The following is a 27,043-nucleotide window of genomic DNA, read 5'->3' as shown; positions in this document are numbered from 1 at the left end:
CAGTGTGGAATGCAGGGACACAGCCTGGTGCCCACTTCTCTGAGCTGAGGGAAGCAAGCTGGGGTGGGCATGTGCATTGCCAGAAGGACTGCCCTGTGCCATCCCTGGATATTGGTGTGCCAGGATGCACAAGTGGATCTTGGAGATCAAGTAGACAATTAGTGACAAGTGAACCTCTTTAATATCTGAGGGGGCGGTTAGAAGGCACAATTTTTGTTCTTGAAGTAGTTCTGTAAACATAAGCTTTGTTTGTTTTATTTATTTACTAAGGAAATAAGCCCTTGCCCACTTGGAAACAAAAATGAGTGTGTTGTAGAGGGCTGGATGGTATGAATATACTGAAATCCATCATTCTTCCTGCTTCTTATCCCTCAGATACCCCAAAAGGAGACATTTCATCTGTTTTCTTATGCACTTTGAAGCAGAGTTCCTCCTTGACAACATGTGAATAATGGACTTGTTTTCTGAAGCTCTAGAATTTATATCCCTTTGTTTCAATGATATTTATTACACAGTATTTTATGCTGGGCACTCATCTTGTACAGCAACAGGAGCTGCTGTTGCTCAGTGAATAAAACACCACCATGTAGAATAACAACTAGAGTAGGTTTTGAAGTTAAGTACAACATTAGCTTTTTGTCAGGTACACACTAATTCCCAAAGATTCTCTGCGGGGCTGAATGTGAGAGATGACTTCAGAAAACTTTTTCCTGAAAGCTTTTTGAAAAATCAGGGTCTTGGGAATTTAGTTGTTGCTGGGTTTTGTGTGCCACTGGTAGAAAAACATTTTGTTGCGTTAATTGGGCAATTCAAAAAATTGAATAAATGATACAGTTTAACTCCAGGCAGCTGACAGTCCTGCTGACTCTCACACCCTCTGGAATTCATTGGCATGGCAGTGCTGCCAAGAAAACAGCAAATTCGGGTGGTGGTTTAAAGATCTTTGCTAATGGTAAGAACTAATTTTGATTGGATGAAGTTAAAATGGAAGGAAACAACAGACTTTTTTATTTTTGTTTAAGATTAAATCGCATAAAAGTTCTGCAGTTGTTTTTAAGCTTGTCTTGAAATATGTTTAGATGTTTTGGCAGCTTCTGGATCTTTTTAATCTGCAATTTTTAAAGAAAATTACATGGTTCCAAGTGTATTCAAATTTTAATCTACTTTAACACTGATGGTTTTATGTATAATAATTAGATTTGCATTTAGTAAAAGCATCTTTGTACTGTGAATGTGTAGCTTTCTAAATATTCACAGTAGGTTGACACAACAGTGCAGAGACAAACCATCCAGGTAAGCCACACAGAGTGCTTCATGGTGGAAAGAAAATGTGTGACAATCCTGACCAGCATGTCCTGAAATGGGTAACTAAGCACAGGAGATGCTCCCAAGAGACCAGTCCCTGCGTGTGGCTCTGTTTGATGTGTCTGTCCTGCAGGAAACAGGAATCCAGGTGAATATTCTCAAACTGACCTTGGGAAGTGACACGACTACTATGATGCTGTGAAATTCAGCCCACTGCAAGGGAGAAATAACATTTCTCTAAACCACTCATTATTTTCAGTGACTTACACAGAAAAGGAAATTGTGCACAACCAGAACATAAAGATTGATTGTTGGGCGAGTTATGACAATGAGTTGTCTGTAATAGCTGTGTGAAGCCAGTGTGCTTCAAGACCATCCTCCCACCAAGAATACAAGTCCATCAGCTTGCCATTGTGGGGATTTTCTTACAGTGACTTTAACAACTGTCTTTATAACACATTTTTAGCTGAGTGACAAGGATGAAAGCAAAGCGAGACATTTTAGCTCAGTGTGATGCTTTCTATCTGTTGAAGAAAATGGTGCTTTTGCTCCTTCCACTCTTGGTTTGGTGAAGTTCACAGTGCAGCAGTTTTTCTGCTGAGCTCACACAGAAACAGCAATAACTTGTGTGCCACCACTCAGGATCTCTGCTGTTATTGTGGCCTTGAATGTGAATTCCAGCTTTGCTTAAACTCACGCTGGATTTGGTTTTGTCCTTACTCTTCATGTCTTGTCACCCCACTGTTACTCAGACTGAATGTCTGATCACAAGGTCTCTTCAGGATTGGTGTGTTTAAGGTTAGAAAGCTGTGTCACTTGGAGATCACTGTGTGTGAAGTGCTGTGTGTAATCCCTGGGGGAGCACCACGGAAAGACCAGCAGCTGTGGTTTGTGTGAATTGTGTGCAGATCGTGAGAATGAAGTAATTTGAATACTTGGGAAATGATGTGCTTTTTGTGGAAGTGACTGTGAATCTGTCTGCTCATTTCTGCGCTGTCCATGTGTGTTAAGAAAGCAGCAAAGGAACTGGAGGGGTAACAACAGCAAATCGTGTTTACCGCTTCCCGGTTTGTTCTGGAGGTGTCCAGGGGTCTGTGTGGCCGTGCCCTTGTACAGGGGGACTTTAAGGCTGAGCTGTTTTTTGTTTGCTGCAACAGATCTCAAAGGCTGCCAGGGCAGTGGGGAGTAACCAGAGCCCTGTGTGCTCTGCCTCACTCGGGCTCTTGGCTGCTCTTTGGGGACGTGTCCTGAGCAGATGCAGAGCTGCAGAGTGGTGCAAATCTGACCATGTGATCTGCTGGCCCCACACACCTTTCTGCCTTCCTCAAATACCCCTTTGGCTGTTGATTTCCAAAGGTAGCCTTGCACAGGACAGAGATGGGAATGACTCCTCAGGTGCAAGTTTGCTTATTGCTCGAGAGCAATAATCTGTGCGTATGTGTTGGTTGGTTTTTGGAGGCAAATATTCCTGTCTAATTAGTGATAACCCGGATATAAGTGGATAAATGAGTGTGTTTAATGCAGGGAGTGAAACTACAGCAAAGAGAAAGAATGAATATGTATTCAATTGGCCTTGTAATTCCCTGGTGAGCTGCATGCATGTGACCTCTATAGGATGGATTAGCTGTCAAACAAGTGATGCTTGTGCTACAGTTTTCTTTAAAGTGTTCTCGGGAAGAAACAAAAAAAAAATCTTGCTTTCAGCAAACGTGAGATGATTATTAAAAATTAGAAGTTCAGATTTGTTTATATAGATTAAAAACACAAAATCCAGTGTGGCTAATCCTCTCTCTAAGAAAGTAATAGCACTTGTCTTTGATGTAATTAAAACAGTGACTTCTCTTTTTAAGCTGCTGCTTGGTGATTTTTTTTAACAAGTTAGCTTCCACGGCAATAAGCTTGTCCTGGTCCTGGGTAGAGTAATCATTTTGTGGCCTTTCTGCAGGCAGCTGAGAAAACCCTCTTTATCTACAGTGGCAGACAGCTCCTTGAGGGGCAAGAGTTAACTGCAGGAAAGGATGTTGCTCTCAACAATAAATTGGTGTCCTTACCGAGGCTCTGCAGGCTCTCAGTGGGTTTCAGTAGCTGGAGGTGCCAAGGGAAGTCAGGCACATCTTTTCCAGAAAGAATATTTCCAATGTTTAGTTACTAGTGACATGAGTCTTGACCAGATTAATAATTTCCAAGTTTCTGTGCTGGGCAATATGTGATACAATCCTTTTTTTCTGTAGCTGCTGCACTGAAGTTTTGCACTGAGGTCCCTAAGGAAGGGCTAAGCAGAGTTAGAAGGTGGAGCTGATACAGGTGCTGGGAGCTGGAAGGCTCTGCTCGTTCAGGGTGTGAGGGCGGGAGGGTGGGTCAGCAGCAGTGATGCTGAAAGTCAGCATGTGCTGTTCCTCAGGAATTGCTCCGAAAAATTGTAGGTTCTAGCCTGGAATATTTTGGTGGCTGACTTGTCTTGTGTGCAAGACTACTGAGAGAAAGAATAATGGTAACTTGTTGAGTAAGATAGTATAATATATGCAGGGGAAAAGTTATGTATTTTGGCTTATGTCTGTTCTTTGATTATCATTTTTTTCACACCCCTTTTTATGTATAAAGGATGAGCGTCTTTGAGCATGGAGGATTGCAAGATTATATCTCCAAATTAATGCTCTGCCAAGCCAGTTTCAGGAAGTCATGTAGCTTTGCTCAGTGGGGTAGCTTGGCTAGTGCCCTCATCTATAATTTATGATGGATTGTGGCATATGTCCTCACAGTCTTTTGCAGACAGATGTGAGCCAATGTGCCAGCCTGCTTAGGAGCCTTGTGCTTGTGATTAGGTTGAGGCCAAAAATCAAGCTGTTAAATTGTACCCTTGTCATGGCTTAGTAATGTAGACCTGTTGCCTGGCTCTGTGAGTTTGGGTTGTTTTCAAGTGTAGGTGGAAAATGCTGATGTCCTTCTGCAGGAGACAGGAGCCTCTTTTGGTAAGACAGTAAGAGACTTATGACTTGGCTTAATTAATTCTCGGTAGCTTAAATGTGATGGACATTTATGAAGGTGCTGGACTATTGCCTCAGCTAGGATTTGCTGCCTGGGACTAATGATAATTAGTGATCACACAGGGTAGGCTACTCAGCTGCTGCTCTCTGGGTGCTTGAAACCAACCTCACACTCAGACTAGGTGAGGGTACTGCCTTGGTGAGGTTGGGGGATCACTGATGGAGTTTAAGCTCACTGAGCTCTCTCTTTGGATCACATTAACCAACTTTCATGCATAGTTACATTTGCTTCATGCACAGTTAAATACTTGACTACACGTGTTAAAAACCCAATCACTGGAAACCAGATAAACTTCTGATTCACTGGAGCTGAACTGCTCAACATGTACAAGTGTGTAACAAACCAGCTAATAATGTCTGAATAAGTTGTAGTATAGAATCACAGAATCATTAAGGTTGTGAAAGAGCTCCGAGGTCATTGAGGCCAACCATTAAATGGCCATACTTACTCTGTGAAGTGATATGTGGCTTTCTCTGTGTGTGTGGGCTGATGTGCTCTGGGAAACTCCAGTGGAGAGAAAATTCCTCAGCCCTGTAGGAAGTGCTGTGTACAGATGTGTTAGTTATGATGCCCAGAAAATGCTCTTATTTGCTGGAGAGAAGGCTTAACAATCCAGTTGAGAAAGAAACTTGGATTTTGCACAGCCTTCAAACCCATTAAAATTATACTTTTATGCATGGCTCCTTCTCACTAAGAAATATTTCCTGCTTCAGTGTGTGGTGCAAGGGTGAAGCGTAATGTTTGTGCACAGAAAATGCTGAGACTTGTGGCCATTGCATGTTGGCTTGGCATGTTTGCAGACGTGTCACAGGAGTCCTTATCAAAGTTCCAGATGTTTGTTTTGGGGATAGGATGCTACAGAATGCACATCTTGCACAATGAAGCTGCTCAGCCTTGTGCTGTTGCAGCCAATGTGTTTATTTCAGCGAGTGGAAGTGGTTCTGTGCAAGCACCTTTGCACTGACAGCACCTCTGTGAGTTCATGGTCAAACACTCAGAAAAGTCTGTTCTAGAGTTTACCAAGAGCCTCCTGTCCACAGGCCTTGGTCCATCTCTAGTGCAGATATGAAGAAAGTGTTGATATGAGGAGACTGGTTGCACTTGTGTCTTGCTTTAAAACATTTCCCTGCCTTATCCTGCCCTTTGCTTTTTCAGTGGTGTTTTTATGCAACGATGGGCCTTTCTGATGGTCTCTTTGGTACGATGGTTAGACTGGAAAGGTGTTCAAAGTTGCACAGGTATGATTTGTAGTTGAAGTTCAGCCTGCACTGGGTTTATTCCCATGTGCTCAATGTAAACTTTTCTGTATGAATAAGGTACTCTACTGCTCACCCACCGATGCACTGTGTGTTGCAGTGCTGTCCTTTGGTGGGATTTCTTAATGAATCTCCATCCACTGAAAGCAAACCCCACTGTGACTGTCACTGAGGGTATAGATCAGTTACATTTAAAGAAAAAGTGGAGTTTCATTGTTTTTTCCCGTTTCTGTATTCTCACCAGTGTTCTTACAGGAAAAGGATTGTAAGTATATCACAAATGACTAAATCCAGGCATTATAACTGATGTAGAGACATCTCTGAGTGTATGCACAGTATTTATTAGTTTAGTGTGTTTATTAGTTACCTTGTTATTTAATTGATATATTTGATTTTTAATAGTGGATTTCTTAATAAATATTGTGGTGTCTTAAATTAGTAACATGTTGGGCCTGCAGTTACAAAGGTAGAGTCAGACATGCAGCTCTGAGATTTGGTGCATCTTATTTTTATATAGAAATGCAGAAAAAGATAGAGCTGAATCTTTCTACACACTCCAAGTGAGTTTGTAACTGCTTGTGAGTTTGTATTAATTTCCATTTCCAAGGGCTTTAAATTAAGCAAGTATGACTCACAAAGCTAATGATAATAATAGTAGAGTTCTCTTCAAATATTGCAGATTTCCTCTGGTCCTTGCTGTTTGGGTTGAAGCCTCGCTGTTCCTTAGGGTATCTAATTACACTTGGTATCTCAGGGAGTAGGGGAAGGTAAGAGCTACCACCAAGCCTAATGTTTTCATGGAGAAAACATCTTTTGCACTTGCACAAGAACTTACCTGTGTCCTCTAATACTAGAAAAATCAAGTTCCTACTCCCACCTGGTAAACAGTTGTCACTGTATCTCATGCAGAGTGGTTCATAAATGACAATGTTGTGAAACATTTGCTGATGGTTTTGCAGTAGTTTTGCATAGTTTTCTGGTAGTAACATTTTATTTCCAAGCTCCACTGCAAGTACTACAAAAGCCTGCAATGCTCAGCTAGAGAAGTTGTTGCTTAGCAATGGTGTAGGGAATTAAAAAAGCAAAAAACGTAGAATATAAATTGTCTGACTGCTTAGTAAGCTAATGAATGAAAACTGATGAATTTGTGGTTCCCCACTATAGGCTTATTTTAATCCTGCTTGATGCTGTATGTGCTTGCCTATTAGAAATGGGGTTTCATGTTTTGGTAAATAAAACAGGTGCTGCTGAAGAACATACACCTGGTTGTTTGTGAAAAGTCATTTTTTTCCAGACCGCTTTGAAGCTGCACTGCTGGTTGTGTGTTTTGGATGAAGGCTCACAGTTATCCCAAGAGGTGCTGGATCGATTTGAACACACCAGGAATAGTTGTATGAATGCTGTGATGCTGCCCAGACTCAGCTCTTGCAGTGAAGGTGATGTGCCTTGGCAGTGAGGGAGTCCAGTGAAGTGACACCACCTGCAGCCCTCCAGCTTTATAGACCAGTGTCAGCAGATTCACGGAGCAATGGACAGGGGTCTAAAGCAATGTAGTATGTTTGTCTCTCTGTTTTTGACTGCTATTAGTCACAAACTGTGTAGTAGAAGGAGGTTATAAAGTAGGGATTGAGTCAGAGGAAATGGAGTGTAGTTCTTGCCTCCATGTGACCTTGGCTGACCTTTTAATGTACTTCAGTATAACTCAGGCTGCCACTTGGGAAGGAGAATCTGCATATTGTAATTCTTGGTAACACTGGGAGTGAGGCACTGATGATCAGGCTTGGGCAAGAACTTAGCAAAGACAGTACCCAACAGCATTTTTATTCCAGTATATCATTACAAAGCCTGGAAGCTCTCTGAACATTCACCTAAAGGACCAACCAAACAAGACAGTGATTGAATGAGTTTCTTTGAGTACAAAAGCACAGCTCCTTCTGGGTCACAGCTAAACCAGCAGCCATTCCTGTGGACCCTAAATCATGAAATCCCAAGGCAGCAGTGCAGGCAGGAGCAACCACAGCAGCTGGATGCTGACTCTGCAAGTAAACACACGAATACCCAGGGGCCTCAGCCTACTTGTGTTGTCTTTGCTGTCACTGTGCATGAGGCCAAAGTGAGAAGACTTTGATTTATGAATTGACAATTGCGTGTCCCTGCAGACCAGGTTGCATCACAAATGAGAATTGAGGATGTATTCCTGTTCTTGTTGTCCTCATTTGTTGTTACTCCTTTCTCAAACTTCAGTGTTTGGAACTTTTGAATTCCATACCAAGTGTTCCCTTGGTTTACAAAAACTTTAGAAAAAAGGCCAACTCCTCCTTTCTTTCTACTTCTTCTTCTCCCAGGCTAAAAGGGTTTTTTTGCCTCTCAACTTTGTGTTTTGGGGATATAAATAGCTGTGTGGGACAGACTGAGGAAAAGGTTGGAACATTACACTGTAAGGACTGTGCAAGACCTCTGTAACACACAAAAATTGCATTTTGCATGGGCACTGTGTGGGTTGTTCAGACTGCCTGGCTGTTTGATCAGTTCTCATGGTACACCCCTCTTTCTCTCTGTAATGTGTAAATGTCTTCAGTGGTTCCTGTGCAAACATGGAGCTAAAACCTCAAGGCTTGTACTTACAACCCTGTTTGAGGGCTGCTGGTAGTCACATCACTACATTTAACTTGGCCCAAGGGAGTGAGGTCTGGGGTTTTGCAAAAGTTGTAGAGGGGTGTGTTGTAGCCCCTTGTACCTCAGATGGGGGATATTTCATAATTCCTGAAAAACCTTGAATGGGAGATACCATGACCTCCTAAGCTGGAAGATGGGGCGCAAAGTGCAGCCTCAGGAAAAATGGTCAGTGGTGCAGGACTGTGGTTGATGCACCAATGTGCCACAGTGATGATTAAAAGATGATCAGGGGCCTTGGAGAGGCTGAGAGAGCTGGGGTTTAGCCTGAAGAAGAGACACCCCAGATGGGATCAGTGTTTATAAACACAGAATGGAGGATGTAAAGGAGATGACTGTTCTCAGTGCTGCAGTGACAGGCCAAGAGGCAGTAGGCACAAGTTAAAGGAGGAAATTCTTTCTAAGCATTAGAGAAGAAAACCACACATTTAGTGTGAGGGTGTCTGAATGCTGGAACAAGTTTCTTGGGGAGGTTGTGGAGTCTGTTTTTGGAGATACTCAAAATTCAGCTGGGCCAGGGTCTTGGGCAATTTGCTGTGAGTGGCTCTGCTTTGCCTGGGGAGGTTGGGCTTGACAGTCTCTAAAGATGCCACCCAGCCTCATCTGTTCTGTGATTCGTGGTGTCTCTTTGCCTCGGGAGTTTGGTACTTGGCTGCAGTCCTCAGCTAATCCAATTACGCCACTTTGTAATTAGCTGAAACACAGAACTTATTGGCAGAATGTGCAGTCAGAGAGAAGGTGTTGGTGTTCATCATCAAGTGCCTTTGACTTGCACGTTGTGGTGTGTTTTTGGCTAGGTAGGAAGTGATTTGTCTGCAACAGATGTTTCTTCCTTGTGCTCAGGTTCTGATCTCGTTTAAGTCCAAGAAGTGATAGAACAAATCTGTGCTACAAATCTGAAGTACAACAGTGCATCTGTGAATGCTTTCCCCCTGCTGATGGAACATATGGAAATAATGCTTATCTTGATTTAGATAAGCAACTGCCTTTCCTCTACAATCATCCACACTTAGTAGGAGTGGAAGCAGACATGGAATATAACAGGTCTTACAATCTGTCTTTTCCAATGCTCCTTAAGGCTGTACAGAAACAAATGGAATGGGAAGCTGTATTAGATGTGAGGTTAATAATCGTTAATGGCTTGTAATTTTTAGTCTGTACAGGACAGGGCACTTGTGAAAACCAAGCCTTAAATTAAAAAAGAAAAGTAAAGCACTGAAGGGCAAAGGGGCAGAGGGTGTAGCAAAATTGTTGCCTCACATTCCCCTGTGGTCAGATGCACTCCTAAATCTTACTCAACTCTTTTTGTTTTTGGAGTGACCCCAGGAAAAGGGAGCACTGTCCCAGTCCGGTATTTGCTGAGGATTTTGCCAGGAGTGGAAGGGCTGGCTCTTGCCTGGGGATGATGATGTGATTCTCGTCCCTTGCTCAGATTCTTTTTCCAGCACTGTTTCCAGATCCCTTTAGGGAAGCTTTCCTTTTGGGGGGGATACACATCCCTACTGTTACTGCTGTAGCAGGAATGAGAGAGTGGGCAAACTTACTTATTTTTAACTTCAAATTAATTTACTTCCTTCAGCTGTGAATTCTAAAGCTGACTAGAAATGATGAAACTGTCCCATTTTCAGCTTATTTCTTGCAATTCAGTCTGTTACTTGTTCTTATGAACTGGGGGGGGGGGAGTGGAGTCATCTGACTCCCTTAGCAAACTTTTATTGTAACAGTGAGAGCCTGGGAGCCTTGTTGCCATCAATCCTTTTCACTTGTACTTTCTTGGATTTCTTATCTTGTTGGCTTTTGCTCAGAGTGCCAAGAGCTTTTTACTTTGCCATAGGTATTCCTTTATACTATGGGGCTTTGGTACCTTTTTTTACTACTATGTATGTGCTCTACTTTCATTAACAAGTAGTTTTAAAATGCAAATATAAGAGTTTTTTATAACAGATCCTCTTCTAGCTGTAGGTTTTTCTCCTCCCTCTGGTTGTGAGCTCTTTGGTTATTGCTGTAGGGATTTCTGTAATTGGATGCTTGAGACCTCAATTTCAAAACATTAAGATATTTTATGCTAGACTTTAGAACTGTGGCTGTTTGAGCAGTGACTGAGTTTCAGGGCTCATATTCCAGCGCTGGAAGTTTGTGCCATCCTTGGCCACTACACCAGCTGAGCATGTTCATGTCCTGGGTGGGGGCTCCCTCTAGTGAGATGTTTTGACAGTCCTTTTTCCTCTTAGTTTGGAAGAACTTTACATGTTTTCTTTTCAAGCACAGTATTGGTTGACTAAATCTAATGTTTTTCTACCCACGTGTAAGTTGTAAAGGCCCTTTTCTTTTGGGGTGAGCTGAAAGGATTTGTAAAAAGCTGAGGACTAGGACTGCCTATTTGCTGTATTTGATGTGAAGAGCTCAGCTAATCCATCTCATCCTGCTTCAAGCTGTGGCTCTGGACTCTGAGATGTTTGGAAGGTGACTGAAGGGCTCCAGGGTGATGTAGGAGGGAGAACTAAATGAAATTGGAGTGCATAGGCAAAGAGATGGAACATGATAGGGTGGATCTAGAGTGGAAAAAGTGGGAGTGGGACTTGAATGTTCAACTCTTTCTGGTGAGGATTTTCAAGTCTAATGTACTCCTGAGACTGGGGCAGAGGGGAAAAGAGAAGGTGGAACATTCAGGGTGTTTCCACTCCTATGTGTCTTCAAATGAACAGCCTAAACAAAACATTTTAGAAAGGATGCACCAGGATCAGCTCTATCCTTTGTGTGTGTGTATAGAAAGATAATTCAGTGATCATTGACTTCACTTTCTCACAGGAGTTACAGTCAACTTGTTAGGAAGACTAAAGTTAAAACCATATTAAAAAGCTGTCTTTTTCATAACCAATTTTAATAATAATAAAAAAGCTGCATTAGAAATCTTGCAGTACATTGCTCCTTTTGCCCAGCATGTGTTGTTTTCTCAGTCAGCAAAGTGCTGCCTCCTCATCCAAGGCTTTCTTGTTCCTGCCACCCTGGAGCCCGTGCCGGTGCAGGTGCCTCAGGCAGCTCGTGATGGACATGGAGCTTTCCTTCTGCTGGCCCATCCTGTCATCCTTGGAGCATTCCACCAGGCAGCAGGGCCTGCGCCACGCTGAGGGGGTCCAGCCCCTCTCCTGGAAGACACAGGGAGGGAGAGCACAGTGAAAGGGGCTGAGACCATTCTGACCGAGCTGGAACCTGGCTGGGCTGCCCCAGGTTGGCTGCAGAAGGTCTCAGCAGGCTCTGCCCATCCTTGTTTCCCGCTGGGAGGAAGGAGGCAGAGCCCCACTTGCTTCTGGGCTTGGGTGCAGGGAGAGGCAGAGAGCCCCTGGTGCCTGCCCAGGCTGTGCTCTCCACAGGGCTGTCAGTGCTCACCCTACACACACCCCTAGCCATGGTGTGTCCTGGCTCCATCCCAGCTGCCTGACCACAGCCCTCACCTCTCTCTGTGACCTCCTGGCTTTTCTCCAGAGGTGACATCCAAGCCACAGCATGGCCACTAGCAGGGACAGGGCCAAGCAAGTGCAGCTGTGGCACCACAGGCTGGCATTGCCTGTGCCAGTGCCCGGCTGCTGCTGCAGGAGCTGGGCAGGCACATCCAGCCCGCTGCTGTCCCTGATAGGGGTGCTGGGCAGCGGCGAGGCCACACAGAGTCCCAGGAGCAGGGACAGTCCCAGGAGCAGGGACAGCCCTGAGCGGAGCATGGCGGGGATCCCTGAGGAGCTGCGATGCCCGTCGGTCACCCCGAGCCCAGCTCAGAGCACTGGAATGTGAAACGTGAAGGTGGTGGCATCACAGAGGGGACACCAAATGTGCTGGGATGTCACAAGGCTGTTTCCTGGCAGCCAGAGAGCTGGGAATGGCAAGGCAAGGCCAGAGGGTCTGAGCATGGGGCTATCTCAGCTGCTCTGTCTTGCCCTGCCATCGCTTTTGAAAATGAGCTCCCCAGGGCTGGGACAGTGTGGGGGTGCTCACAGGTTTGACTGGGTATTCTCAGATTCATGGAGTTAGAGGATAAGACTAATGGGGCAAATTCGTTTGGACTGCTTCTACTTGCTTACTAAATATTGAAGGCTTTTTGCTTACAAACAAATTTTACTTGTTCTGAATATTGGAACTGTTTCCCACTTTAATTGTTACTTTAGCAAATTAATTCTGTCTCTGACCAATAGATGAACTCGAGCCTCTTGAGACTGTTGGAAAGAATGTTAAGAAAGTAACAATAAAAGTAAATTTATAATCTTCCCTCCTCATTTTATCGCTGATGATGTGCATGTCTAAAAGTGCAAGACTTGGTGAAACTTCGGGCAATATATTTGTAAAAGGGTTGGAGGTACCTGAGCTGTTCTCTGGACTGAGTGGGATGCAAATGGAGTGATTTGGTGATGCAGAAATTAGAGAGTTTACCAGAATCACAGACCTTAGGTGTTAATTGTAACATTGTTTATTAACAAGTTGTTGAAAGCTAATGTCTGTTGTGTCTTCACCACCTGCCTTTTTCTAGCTGAGCAGTTTCAGGTGAGAAAGCTCCAAGTTTTAAATTTGCATGGGTATGGGGTTTTTTTTTCAGGCTTCTCTGACTGTCATCAGGAGTTATTCTGAGTTTTGGGGCTGTTGGCAAACGATGTGCTTGTATATTTTTGTGTTTATTTGGAGAAATTATTGCTCTAGCAGAAGGGTTATCTTAACTAATTCCTCAGTTTGTTTTTGTCATTCACTCCTTTGTGATTACCAAATAACATTTGATGGATGCGCTTCAAAAAACGTGTTTGTTTATATATTTTTGTAATCAAATGGTATGTGGACAAGGATTCAGTGCTTCCTACTGGCTTGTGTTTGGAAACAGCAGGCAAGCAGTGTGATTTCAGGGCGCTGTGATGTCTCTGGGCTGCCACTGCCCTCTCCAGGTGAAAAGGAAAGCTGCTGCAGTCTGACAGCAACAGTGTGACTGGACTGCTCCCTGCTTGGGACTTCGAACTGATCCTCTCAGACCCACGTTTGTAACCTGATTTTACTGCTTTCTTGGTTTGTAGGTGAAAGCACCAAAGAAGATCTGCAAGGGAAGAAAAGTCTGAGTGAGAAGGTTTCTCTCTACAGAGGTGACATCACACTGCTTGAGGTTGATGCCATTGTTAATGCTGGTAGGTGGTTCAATATTTAACATTGTTTTGTCTTGAAAATCCTTTATAGCTGCACATTGCAAGTGTGAACTCTGAAAAGTTGCCTAAAATTGGTGTGTCCTGTGGAAATCTGTTGGAAAATAAGCCTTTTTCCTCAATTCTTTTATATTGCATCTCTTCATCCAGGGTGCCTTTACTGTGACAGGGATATTGAGAAACTTTATTAATGTGGTCACCATGAAAAACTGAATTCTCTCATATCCATCTTTTGACTTGAGTAGCTGGGACTTCACACTTCATAATGTAGGAGGCTCAATTTTGATGCCAAGCTAGTGTAGTACCTTCCAGTCTGTTTTTATAAATCCAGCTATTTGTGGGCTGGCTAAGACAGAATCCTTAACAACAAAGTGATATGAAATCTGACTTTCTGTTTTATGTGGTTTGTGTATTTGCTTTATTGTTGGGAGAGTCTACTTTTCAAATTTTTGGTTGTGATCTCCAGAGTTGTAACTGTTTTGGCACCTCCTCTTGCTTGGTGTCTGTGTCCCCGTGTGTCACCTGAGGTGAAGAATTGTGTGCAGCATCTTGTGACAAAAGGAGGGACATGCCTGTGCAATTAATTTATCTGTGTCTTAGGTTATAGTCAGCTAATTTGGTGGTTTTGGGAAAGACTGTGGGAAGATTTCCCCCAACCCACATTGGCTGCACTCCCCACCCCAGAAAGAATGTGGTTTGTGTGTCCTGAGATGGGAAATGTTTTTCCCCCCTTAGTATTTGGGTGGCACTGATTAATTTTCAAGAACTCATTTCTGGTGGTATTCATTTATTGGAAGGAAACATCCTGTAATATCTTCTCTGCCATGGAATAAAGTGCAGAGATTCCCAAGGCTGCTTTGGCAGAAATAGATGTGTTTGTAGAAAGCTTTGTGGAGATACTGGCTCTGTAAAGAGCACAGGAATGTTTGCTCACACGGTGGAGGGGTTTGTGAAGAGACTGTCTGGCATTGTTTGATGTTGTTTCTCTCTGTGTGACTCCCCACTTTAACAGTGTTGATCTGCTGGTGGGTTTTAGGTGGAATCCTTAGTCATTTCAAAATGCAGGTTTGCACTCCAACAAGTGCCTAGGCTGGGATTCCCATGGAAAAGTTTTTAATTAATCTTCTAGTTCACTGATGCACAAAAGCCTTCCTAAATTACAAACAATACAGTAGCATCCATGTAACACTGTCCCTTCCTAGGAACAGCTCCCTTCTAGAGCTTTACTATTTTGACTTTTTCCCTTGTTCTTTTTTTAAGATGATTTGTCCGGTAGTGCCTTTGCTGACTTCCTCACTTTATTGCTTTCCAGTAAGTCAATATTAGCACACTTCTCTCCATTTATATTTTGCTTCCCTTTGTTCATGGGCCTGAATTACAGGCTGGAATGAGTTGCAGATGAGCTTTGGAATAGGAATAATTTGCTTTGCTTGATTTAAAGGGGTTTTATCCCTTTCTCCTGAAATGTCCAAAACTATATCCCAGACTGCCAATGGCATCATCTGCCTGTAAGCTTGCCTGCCATCCTGGTGAGAAATCCATCTTTCTGAGTAGAAATAAAAAAATAGAATCATATCAACGCCCACTAATACACAGTTTTGAGAAAAGGTTTAAAAACCACTCAAACCAATACCAACTGATGTTGAAAAACCTAAAAAGGGACATAACACTCTGAAAGCTTTTGGCAAAAAGGGAAAAGTTTTTTCTACTGCTGCCCTTTTGTAAATTGGATTTGGGCACAGTGAGAGACTCAGATTAGATTTTGGCAGAACTTATAAAGAGGACCATATTTATGCAGTGATACTTTGGTGTATCTTGTAATAAAGAGTTTAAGATAAAGCAAGTCATATCCAAATTAAAGCCATAGGAAGAGACATACAGTTTGAGTGTTTATGTTGACTTACGTGAACAACTAAGCATGCCTGAAGTTACGGGAATAGTCTGGCAAATTCCAGGTCTGGGGAAGGGTTCCAGGTGGTTCAAAACTGTCTCCAGATTTGGATGCAAAAAAATGTATATTCTCATATACCTGCCTGTGGGGAGGAAATGAGACATAAATGGGTATAAATGATGATCTTATGTAACTAAATATCAGGATATCACTGATGAGCTCTGCTACAAAAGGATCCCCTTTTCTCCTAGAATTTTAACAGACAAACTGAATGGTACTTCCTTCCCAAAGATATTTTATATATTTTTTAATGCTAAAAGAAGGCAACTGTGGGAACAGTGGAAGTCGCTTTGTGTTGTTGCTCCTTGTCAAAGGAACCACATCAAAACAGCTGCTTTGAAACCGTTCAGGATCTGAGTGAGGATCTGAGATGCAGTGCCAGGGAAATGGCAGCTGAAAAAGGAGCTGATGTGCCCTGTCCCTAAAATCAATGTAAATTGTCTACCCCTGTAAATCCCTTTTCCTTACAGAATGGTTTCCTCAAACTTCATTGCTGCTGATTGCATTGCAGACAGTGTTAGTTTAACTTGATGTTTTGCCTAAAGTATCCTGTTATGGCGTGTTCTTCCTGCTTTTTTTTGAGCATTCAGTTAAGATTTGTACAAAAACCTTATTTTCACTCCCGTATCCTCTTCTGCTGTTTCGGTATTACACCCTAAGAATGTGAACAGGCTCTCCTTGAGGCATGTACTTACTGCATAAATCTGTGATAACTGGGCTTTTTAACAAGTTAAATAGTCCTGGATATCTCTTCATCCTGATGGCACCTGGAAGACAAATAACCACAACTGGCCACTTCCAAGTAACTCGTGGGAACTGAGCTCGGAGTGTGTGTCTGTGTTTTGGGGAGGGAGAGAGGGGTCGTTTAGTCCCTCTGACAATCCCAAATACAGAAATAAGCAGTGAAAGCCTCAGGAAGGTTTGAAAGATAGACTGTGCAATATTTATAGCATCAACTAAGCAGTAAAGAGTAAATTTCCTTGGCATTTTTAATAAATATAGGGAAAATTGTGTTGCTGTTTGTAGCAGTGACTATCTGAACTAGGTAAAGGAGTGGATTTTCAGAGTGGATCTGATGTGGATGTACCTGGTATACCTTACGTGGCACTTTATCACTGCTGACCTCAAGTATTCATTCACTTCCTGCTTGTTAATAAACCTTATGCCCAGTTGTAAGATAAGGAGGCATTTACTAATATGCTTAGGAGGGAATTTTTACTACAAGCAAGATGGAGAGGTAACGATTATCTGGGGACAAAGAAGGATTCTCCTTATTTTTATTTGATTGGGAAGAGGAGGAGGATGACTTGCAGAACTCAAGAACATGTGACAGTGTTCAAACACAAATGACATTTCTTCTTTGAAAAATTTTGTGGATATCTTTACAGAAGTGTGGTACTGAGAACAGAAATATCTAATCTTGAGGAAAAGGGGAGATGATCAGTTCTATTCAATTAGATATTTCTTCTAAGTTTGCAGTTAGGGGGTTGCTAATTATAGCAAGTAATTGGCTCCCTTTGAACTGCACTTTAATGCTGGAGTCATCCCTAATACTCCCAAATTTGGGGAAAGAGAATACCACTTTTTAAAGGGAGTGTCTTTTTCATATGAGAAAACAAATGAAGTAAAATCTTCCTTTGGTAAGTGGCAAAAAGTGTTAGTGAAGAAAATAAGTAAAAAACTTTTTATGTCCCTTTTCCACTCTGATGCTGGAATTTAGTTTAGAAACTCACACTGCTAAAGAAATATGCCTTTCCTCCCTCAGGCTTCTGATTCACAACTGTGTGTCAGTATTTTAGTGTCACAGCAACATCCTTAACCAGTTTTCCTAACTGGAGAGAGCCAACAGATTTTCTTCCTGACTCTTCCTTTCTTGGTCTTGACCTTGAATTATAATCTGATTGTTTATGAGGCATCCCATTTTTCTCATGTCCAAAATTACACATTGAGATGCTCTGTATTGGTACTGGGAGCTGAATATATTATGAGGGAATTACTTGTAGAGTGTCTAAGTGTGCAGGTATGGCTGAACTCTGCCTTTCCACACAAACAGCTTGTTAATGTGCAATCAGTCACTGCAGTTTGCCTTGAACTTGGTGCTTAATGAACAGGTGGGGAAAAAGGATGGATTCTAATCTGGAACAGATCTGACATCAGGCAATTTCACTGATTGCTAATCCATTTCATTTGGCAACTTAATTTATCACACGGAATTTTCATCTTGGAGCTTCTGAAGTAAAAATTACTTGAGAAGTGGCCTGTCTGAATGTTATGAAGGTATTTGAGTCACTCACTGAGCCTGACCTAGTGCTGTGTATATACTTGTTCTCCACATTATTATTCTACAGTGACCAGTAGTTCTTGCTCTGGAGCTCATTTGAGATTATCATTCAGTAATTCACTGTAAAAATAAACCCTTAACTTAAATGTTCCTGCTATTGCAAGTGGAATGAACAAAACGTAAAATCTGCCCTTAAGTTGCTTATAGGATTTTGACATGGCATGTTTGCATCTATTAACATTGATTTTGTGGGGGTTTTGTCATTTTCTTTCCTAGTTGAGCCAAACATAAATGGTTGCTTGTGCGTGGGAGCTTCTTAGTGAGTTTGCTGTGCAGTAGCATATTTTGTAAAAGTATTTTAAATGTTTTATCTCCAGTTTACAGACAGGGAAACTGAAAACTTGTATTGAAATCTCTTGTATGGAGTCATCTGGCATCTGCCTATGTAACTTACACTGTTGTAATTTCCTTTAGGAATAGAACCAATATTGCTAACAAATTGTTGTTAATTCGGTTTTCATCTTTACTGTGAGCAGACTGTGGTGTTAATCAAAGGTTTCTCAAGTTAATTTACAGTTGGTGCAATTACACTTGTGTGTAAAGCCCCAGACTAATTTAAATATAGTCCTCACTTATTCATCAGGAAAGTCAATGTTAATAGTTGAGGGAATCGGTCATTCTCAGTCGTGACATCTGTGAGTGAGTGAGTGAATTGCTGTGTTCTGTGGGAAGTGCTTTGAGCATGGCTGCAGAGCATCAGACATGGTTAAACCTGCCCTCTGCTTTTGGCCTCATTTCATTGCAATGCTGTTCTTCCCTACAGTGTAATACTAATTTGGATGAAAACTAAAAATCTGGGTATGGGGACTGAAAGGGAAGAGAAGTGCAGGCAGAGGTGTGGTTTAATTTATTTGGGGATTAGGGAACTTCTGCCTCAGACAAACAGCATTTGCTTTAAGGATGGGGCCAAGGCTTAAGGCTGAGGAGGTTCATTTGGGACTGCCCTGCAGCAAGGATGGCTGCAATGCACTCTGAAAATATCTCGGGTATCATTAGGATAACTCAAAGATTAAATAAAGAAAGGGTCAGTAGTGCTGCAGACACATGGCAGGAGTGAACTGGTCCCTTGTTCTGCAGTGCTTTGGGAGGGGGAAAGGGACTGTGGTGAAAGGCTTTCAATATTGTGATATATTCCATCACAGCCATGTCGTGCAGCTCAGAGGTGGCTCCTGGAGGGGTGAGAGCCTCAGACATAGGCTGGACATGAACCTGCCACATCAGTGTGGTGCCAGGAGCTGAGTCTGGGTGATGGAATGAAGACCTAAGCCTTGCATTGCCTCAAGGAGAGCTCTGCCCATCAGCCTGCCATATGGCCAGACTCTGCAAACAGGAAGGCACTTCATGTTAATGATAATCAAGTGATGATTTCAAGCAGTGGGATGTGAGCGTTCAGTGACTTACTGAGAAGCCATAAAAAAAGCAGTAGAGAAGAAAATACACTTTCCACTGGAACAATGAACTTGAAAGGCTCCTTAAACTAACATTGTGGGCTTAGTCACCAGACATAACACACTGAGGTTCAGAGCAAAGCTTTTTGACTTCTCCTGTTATTCCATGGTGTTGTAGAAGTCTGAGTGGAATGAAACGGACATTCGGGATCCTTAAGTATCTAATATCGCCCAGAGAAGTTGTGGCTGCCCCATCCCTGGAAGTGTTCAAGTTCAGATTGGATGGAGCTCTGGTCTAGTGAAGGTATCCCTGCCCATGGAGGGAGGTGTTGAACTAGATGGTCTTTGAAGGTCCCTTCCAGTACAGACTATTCTGTGATTTTTAGGAAATATCCTGATACAAAGTTAATGGCAACTCTTTCCTCTGCCAGGATTCAGCAGTCTGTAAAAATCTGATGTGAAATGGGCAAGGTAGACATTTTAGTAACCTGATCTAACCCAAGAGTCTGTGATACCTCTATTTATTTGCTAGTCTGTCTTCAGTATAGATGCCTTCAGAACACTGTTTTACCCGGGCTGATATATTCTCCTTATTTCTTTGTGCATCCATTGTTGAACCCATTTATTATGGGCTGATTTAACTATTGATCCTTCCTGCCATGGTTATTGTGGACCTTTTTTTCTATGTGCCCTTTCCAGAGAAAACCAGCAGGATAAGAGGAAAACACCTGCAAAGTTGGATTTTTTAGAAGTGTGTGACTTCCCTGGGCTGGGAAGTGCGAGGTGATGTGGGATGCCACGAGTGCTTTCTGACAGCAGGTGGCAATAGTGCCCCTGTTATCGTGAAACCACTTTTGGGTCTGTATACCTTAATTTTCCTGGACATAAAATCAGTAATGACTTAAGCAGAGGAAACAAAATGCGTGTATTCCAGGCGTGCCTGTTGGATGGGCCGTCGATACAGCCCGTGTCTATTAAACGCCGACTCCATTTCATTCCGTGTGCTCAGCGCCTGTTTGAAACAGAACAGGAGTCAGGCGTGGTCTGCAAGAACTGGGAGCATCTGTTTGCCTTCACAGAGGAAAATATTTCGGCAGGACCTTGCTATCAGCCTGTCTGATCAGACATTTGACAGTGCAGCTGTCGCCTTGAGTGCGCTCTCGGAGCAGCACAGTGTGAGGAGCTGCTCAAGGTCGCCTTGAACAATTATGCTTTGTTTCATAATGTTAAATCCACTTTTAATCAGGACTTGTGGGGGATTATCTGAAGGACTGGGGGTTTTCTAAGCTGATAGTTGAAACAGTGTATTCTCAGTCAAGACAGGCATGCAATGTTGTGATTTTTTTTTCAAGCTTTCATATTTTAGAAAACCTAAACCAGTCAAGAAATGATTTGAAGTTGCCTCTCTCTGCAACACTTTTAGAGAATCTTGACAGTGAGAGGTCAGCTGATAGGTTGAGATTATCCCTGTAGTGTTCCTGCTGCCCCCTCACACGCCTGTGACTGGATGGACCTTGGCCCTTTCCTCACTTTATGTTGTAACCATGAGCACATTGGGTTGTTCTGGGTTTGTTCAAATGTTGACTCTGATGCTGTGAGAGACCCCAAAAAACAGACTCTGAGCCCAGTTAGTGTGGGATAAGATAAAAAGCATAGATTGTTTAATGTATAGGCATAGGGCTTTTAGGAATACATGATGACATCCCCCCTGAACACTGATTTCCATGTTTTTTGTAACAATGTCCACCCAATCCCCAGTTCACACATCTCTTGGTCTAGCCCCGTCCTGCCTGTGGTCTCACCCTTTTTCCACCCCCTCAGGATTTGAGTCTGGGGTCAGTGGGACCCTGTTCCTCATTTTTGTCTTCCTCAGCACACGTAGGGGCTCTTGGAGGTTTTCCAGTGTTCTTAGACCCAAAGTTGTTGGTTTATGTTTATGTCTTGTTCTGCAGGCCTTTGGATGTTCTTTAGCCTTCTGCCTTGAAAAGACATCTAACACTAAAAGAATTTGAGCTACTGGTATGTGGTAGGGGTTAGGATACATAAACAATGAACTTAAGCTGCCAGAAATACTGACACACTACATTTGCTTTTTTACTACAGTTACAAGTACTTCTAAAATCTATAAAAATGAAAAAATCAAAAACTCCATGGGCATCAACTCAACGTGATCTCAGTCACTGTTGTTAGTACAATAAGGTCAGCAGGGGAATCAGCATTTATCCCATTAAATATATTCAGCTAAGTATTGACTAGGAAAGGAAGGTCTCCTTTGATTGGGGCGATCAAGCTTTAGGATACTCTTATCTAAGTTCCTAGACACAGAAAATGAGGTAACTACTCACCAAAGTGGTGGTGAGAGTTGATGTTCCAAACTGCTGTTGACTGGCTGACCCTGTCTGTCTCCTCTGCCTTCTCCTTGGGCAGGAGGCATTGCTTTTGCTGGCCTCCCGGAGCTGCTGAGCAGAAGACTGATGGTTGTGTCTTCCACCCTTTTTTTAGCATTTCAGTTTTGCCTAATGCTTTGCCATTTGCTGCGGGTCTTGGGAAAGCTTTTGAGAAATGCAGTCCCTTGAAATACAGTTTCCATTGCTTGTTACATAAATAATTATGGACTGTGAAATGCAGTTTAGGTTTTGTTTTGACCTGTGGCTGTTAGCAACTGACTTCTCTGGCAAAAGGAAAACATTTCTGTTGCAAAACCACAAGTCGCTTTCTTTAGGAATTCAGAATGCCTCTCACTTGGAAATCAGTATTGAGGGTATGGCTTGGCTTTAGAAATCTGGGCTCCAAACCCCTTTGTGTGACCTGCTGTCACAGTCATAAAAATTAGTAATGGCAGCCAAATACACATCAAAGCACGGGGGAGGGCTGTGAAAGGGGCGTTTACTTGTGAATCCAGGCACAATGGCAAGGGGTGTTTGCATCATGTGCAAGGAATACTCACTTGTATGTTTATGTACCATTGGGCAGAGTGGTTTGGATGTGCTTGGGAATTAATTATGGAAGTGAGGGTGCCCTGTGCTTTGCTCACAGCTCCCCTACACCTCCTGCTCGCTCAGCACTGACAGCAGCATCCAAGGCTCCTTTGAGCATCTCCTGCCTGGATTGTCCCTTGCACAATGTGCTGGAATGGCCAGGAAGGCACATGATGGTTGTGTTCCTTCCTCCCTGTCCCAAATGGTGCCCTCCTGGCTGCAGAGGAGCCGTCTGGAGCTCTGCAGCTTCTCCCCCAAGCCGTGCCCAAGCACAGCCAGCCTGACAAAGCAGAGACTTTGCTCTTGCAGGAGTGCCATTGACTTAAGAGTTGGACTTGATGATCCTTGTGGGTCCCTTCCAACTCAGAATGGTGTGTGATTCTGTGATTGTACAACTCTGTGATATTGTAATGACCCTTGTTCTCAGATGGTTTCACCAGGGATGCCTTGGTGCCTGCGGCTTTTATTGCCTATTGTGTCTGAGCCGTTGAAATTTGTGGGAAAGACACGGGTTTGGTAAACTTTTTAGGGTTATTGCTCCTTCTCTCTTTTATCACTTGCGTGTCTGTGCTGCAGTAACTTTAATCTGGTGTGCAGCATGAATCACTTAAACATGTCTCTGTAGCACCTTCATTTTATGCTTTAAAGCTGGTTTCTGTAGAGTAATAAATAGAAATAGTTAATATCTGGTATGCCTCGTTGTAGGCTGCCTCAAAAAGGTGGTTCTGTCAGCTACATTTGATTTGTGTTTAGAATGTTTTGCATTGCAAATCCATGGTAGAAATGCTTTTTAAATTTAAAGTGTGAACCATATTGCTTTTTCAAGGGAACTGCATTCTTGTGTCATGTGAAATAACTTTTTATTTAAGAAAGGTGGTATTGCTTTCAACTCTATGAAACCAGGTTATAGAGGAATGTAAGTCTGCCCAGTGACTTGATATGCCAGATAATACTAACTGGCAGCCCATTCCCTTTACATTTCTCAGAATTTGTGGTGTATAGGCTATTTCAGAGGTACTCTTCTTCTTATCCTGTCATCTTTAGCCCACTTTGGAGTGATTATGCTGAACAGTGTGATCCAGGTCACTATTGACTAATTCTGAATTTCTGCAAATCTGAGTCCTGGTATTACTCTTTCTGAAATTAAAATCAACTTTCAGAATGATTTCCAGAACAGCCAGTCAGTGAAGAGTGGTGCATTTTACTTGCAGAGTTCACTGAACCATATCAGGGAAACTCGCAGAAATACAGAATTTATTCACAGCTTCTTACTTGTAAGGTTCTGAAACAATTTTCATTTTAGGTTGTCCATTACCTTAAAAAAAAACCCAACCCTTACTGAATCTACCCTGGAGGAAGGGTGGACCAGGACAATTATTTCTTAGTTTTCCTTTGATTCCTTGGATGAAGGCATCTCCCAGTGCTGGAGGCCAGAGGATTTTTGCCTTGTGTCACAGCAGAACTTTGCCAACCAGTCATTCTAGTCCTGGCCACAGTCCAGCTAATTATAGTTTGCTTTTGGTTTTTTTTCTTTTTTCTCCAATGCTAGATGACAAATGCAGCATTTCAGGGAGCTGAGTGATCAGTGTTAGGGCTGTTTCACCACAGGGAGTGATTTCTCTACCTTTCCCCGCCTTTCTGGTAAAAAAAGAACTTGCTTAGGAGGCCCAAACTTGGAGTTTTGGCAGGGCTTAGAGCCCAAAGGCTCTTTAGGTCAGGAGTTTACAGCTTCAGAGGCTGCAGCTCTAGTTCAGACTAGTCCCCAACACCAGTAATAGATTAGATTAAAATAAAAACTATTTCTTAAATTCCAAGTGAATCGCCCAACAGACAGGCCAAGGGGTGTTTTCAGGTGGGAGTACTTCTCTCTGTAACTCTTATCAAAGACAGAACAGGAGGTTTTGGTTCCCTACTCCTTTCTTTAGTGCCTGTGTCCCAGGGGTTGAGTTACATCTGGCTTCTCCTCTTCTATCATGATCATGCTGGCATCATCAGACTGAAAGCAGGATTTGAGCCAGAAATTATAGCTTAGCAATATCTCTGCTGCCTTCCTCTCCTGTCCTCCAGTGCCAACACCCAGTAGGGCAGCTTGTGTTGGCTGCAGCCTCCCTTTCCACCCTTATCCTTGGGGAGAAGGATGTGAGAGGAGGATCATACTGATGCCGTGAGAGATCTCAAAAACAGGACTCCAAGCCAAGTTAATGTGGGGTAAGATAAAAAAAGTTAAATTCTTTAATGTCCAGGCTTAGGGTTTTTAGGAATACCTGATGATGTGCACGTCCTGAACACTGATTTCTATGGTTTTTTTAATGTGGTCCACCCAATCATTACTTTACACATCTCTCAGTCCAGCCCTGGTTCCGCCCCTGTTCCAACCCCCTTAGGATTCGTGTCTGGGGTTGTTGAGACCTCCTCTTCATCATTCCTTCTCTTCTTCGGGCTTTTGGAGTTCTTCCAGTGTTCTGATTTCTGGGTCTCTCTGCCCTGTGTTTATCTTGTTCTTCAGGCCTTTTTGATAGTCTTCAGCTGTTTACCTTGAAGAGAGTCTAAACAAGACTAAACTAATAGAATTTGAGCTACTGATGAATGGTATGGGTTAGGATACATAAACAATGAAGCTGCCAGAAATATTAACAGACTACATTTGCTTTTTTACTACAGTTACAAGTACTTCTAAAAATCTATAAAAATGAAAGGATCAAAAGCCCCATAGGCATCAATACCCAGTGTTGCCCCCATGAGCTGTTACTGGGTGTAGCCTTGTAACTACAAGTCAGTGTCTCAAACCATGACCTGTGCCCATGGATTTAAAACCACTTTTTCTTCTTTGGGCCAGTGCTAATGATGCAGGAAAGCTGAGTTTTTGGTTGTGATTCCTCGTTGAACCCTTGGAGAGAGCCAAGGCTGTGTGCCGTGCCCGGGGGCGCGGCTGAGCTGGATGGCTCTTCGGTGTCTCTGCCATGGACACTGTGCCTTGGGAGTCTGCCCCGAGCGCCGCTGGAGTCACTTCACATTTCATAATTCCCTGCTGACAATTAAGTCAATTTGCTGGTGCAGACATGATGGAGCTAAGCTAGGACATGTTCCTTTTTTTAGCCAAGATACAGAGTGAAAAGCTCGCTCTTGTGCTTTGGACAAGTTGAAAACCAAAGGATATCGTTACCTGTCCCTGGTATATCTTGGAGTGAGCCCTGGATTTAGCAGTGGCATTTCCATCCTCGCTGGACTTTTTGCTCATGAATGTATTTTCCTGTTTTATTTGTTTAGTGGGAGGAGGAATCAAGGCAAGCAGGCCTTGATTTTTGGTGCAGAACATGGTAAAGCATCACTCCTCTGTAAGAAGGGATCCAACTGTGAGCTGAGGCCCCTGGAATCTATGGAAAGAGCTTTCTCTAGGAGCATGGGAAGGACATATTTTCAGGACATAGGGCTTTAGGAAAAGTGGACAGGCCTTGGAATCTGTGCAAACAAAGTAGTCTCTCTCTTCCCCAGCATGGTCTCCTGGATCAGTGGATTCTTTTTTAAATTCCTTGGCTAAATGCTACATTTCTCCTGCTAGTAATATCGCTTTGGCTTTCATTTTTTTGCTTTTATTTATTTTATTTTTTTTTTACTTCTGTTAAACAACATTATCTTACATAGTTTTGCTAAATATATAATTTAGCAATTATAACCATTCCAGCTTGGGTCTAATTTTTCTCCAGTGCTGGCAAGACCACAGTGCTGCAAATGTGCAGTTAGTCGGGTGAAATGGAGGATGATTTCACCTTCAGAAATGGAATTTTGGATGCTTTCTGGTTGTAGTGAAATCAGTTTATGAATTAGATTATGCTTTTTTGCTTGGGGTTGTTATGTTTTTTAGACATGGGCTCTTTCTACTTGATATTTATACACTTTTATCTTAATATTTCATTCTCAGCTGGTGAGAGAAGGGAATGGCAAGGTAGCTGTTTGAAGGGATTGTTTGTGGATTGTTTTTTTTTTCTGGTGCAACTGGTGACTTTTTTTCTCTTGAAAACCTTGCTGGGAGAGGCTGATTTGTTAATGGATGTAGGATTTCCATTCTCAACTCATGTCAACTGTTTCATCTCAAGAATCAGAAGTCTCAACTTCTTCTAAAACCTCTTTCTTCTCCTTTGTGCAAAACATTTACTTTTCAGAGTGCACAAGTGACTCTTTTGGGTACCAACACATTATTTTTCTGATGCTTAAGCATCCTCTATAATAGTTTGCAAGTTTGATGAAAATGCTGTTTTTAAATAAGGCACTCATGTTTCTGGATAGATTTGGGTTTAAACTTGGACCTGGAAAAAGCTGCACAAGTTCTTAAATTCTAGTGCAGGCATAGTCACGTTCACTTGGGAAGGATTGTTCATACATAATTTAAGGACATATAAAAGTCTTGAAAAATGATGTGTTAAAGGATTATTTCTCATTGAAGTTTTTTTTTCCCCTGGTATTTAATAAAAAGGCACTAAGTTTTGTTCTCTTTAAAAGCTGCTCTCTAATCACTGTAGTTCATTATTTCAGCTTCAAAGTGCAGTCTGTACAGGGAGGCAATGAGGTGTATCCACATCTAGAAATTAAGCAATGATCATGTAGTTTAGTGTTTCAACAGGCTTTGTTCATTAGTAAGTACAATGATCCATTGTAAGTACTTGCTGTAGTCATGATGTTCTTAACAGTCTGAAACTTCCACTCTCCAGAATGATTTTTTGGGATATATATTCCCAACTGAAGTGGTGCTGCCAGGTGTACCAAATGGAATTCCATGTGTCTGTGTAGCAGTAATTGTTGTGCAGAGTCATAATGGGAGGAATGTCAGACATTGTGTGTTTGTGGCTCTGGGTGTACCAATAATTCATGTTTAAGAACAACTGTAGAAATGGCAGAATGATTGGAAAAGCTTCTTTAAATTAAGCACTTTGGAGCAAATTG

At 42.5% G+C, this 27,043-nt stretch overlaps 1 protein-coding gene across 2 annotated transcripts in view; it reads left to right on the top strand.

Moving 5' to 3' along the window:
- MACROD2 (mono-ADP ribosylhydrolase 2) overlaps positions 1–27,043 on the top strand; it is an 842,575-nt gene that overhangs the window by 7,509 nt on the left and 808,023 nt on the right. For both annotated transcript variants that reach the window (XM_071582106.1, XM_071582105.1), the window contains exon 3: positions 13,325–13,432. In XM_071582106.1, coding sequence (XP_071438207.1) covers positions 13,325–13,432 — 108 coding nt within the window. The remainder of the gene's footprint in view (positions 1–13,324; positions 13,433–27,043) is intronic.

This window comes from Pithys albifrons, chromosome 2 (assembly GCF_047495875.1).
Source record: "Pithys albifrons albifrons isolate INPA30051 chromosome 2, PitAlb_v1, whole genome shotgun sequence".
Lineage (NCBI taxonomy): Eukaryota > Metazoa > Chordata > Aves > Passeriformes > Thamnophilidae > Pithys > Pithys albifrons.
Note: the sequence above shows the minus strand (reverse complement) of the source record. Positions and strands in the feature narration are given on the sequence as shown.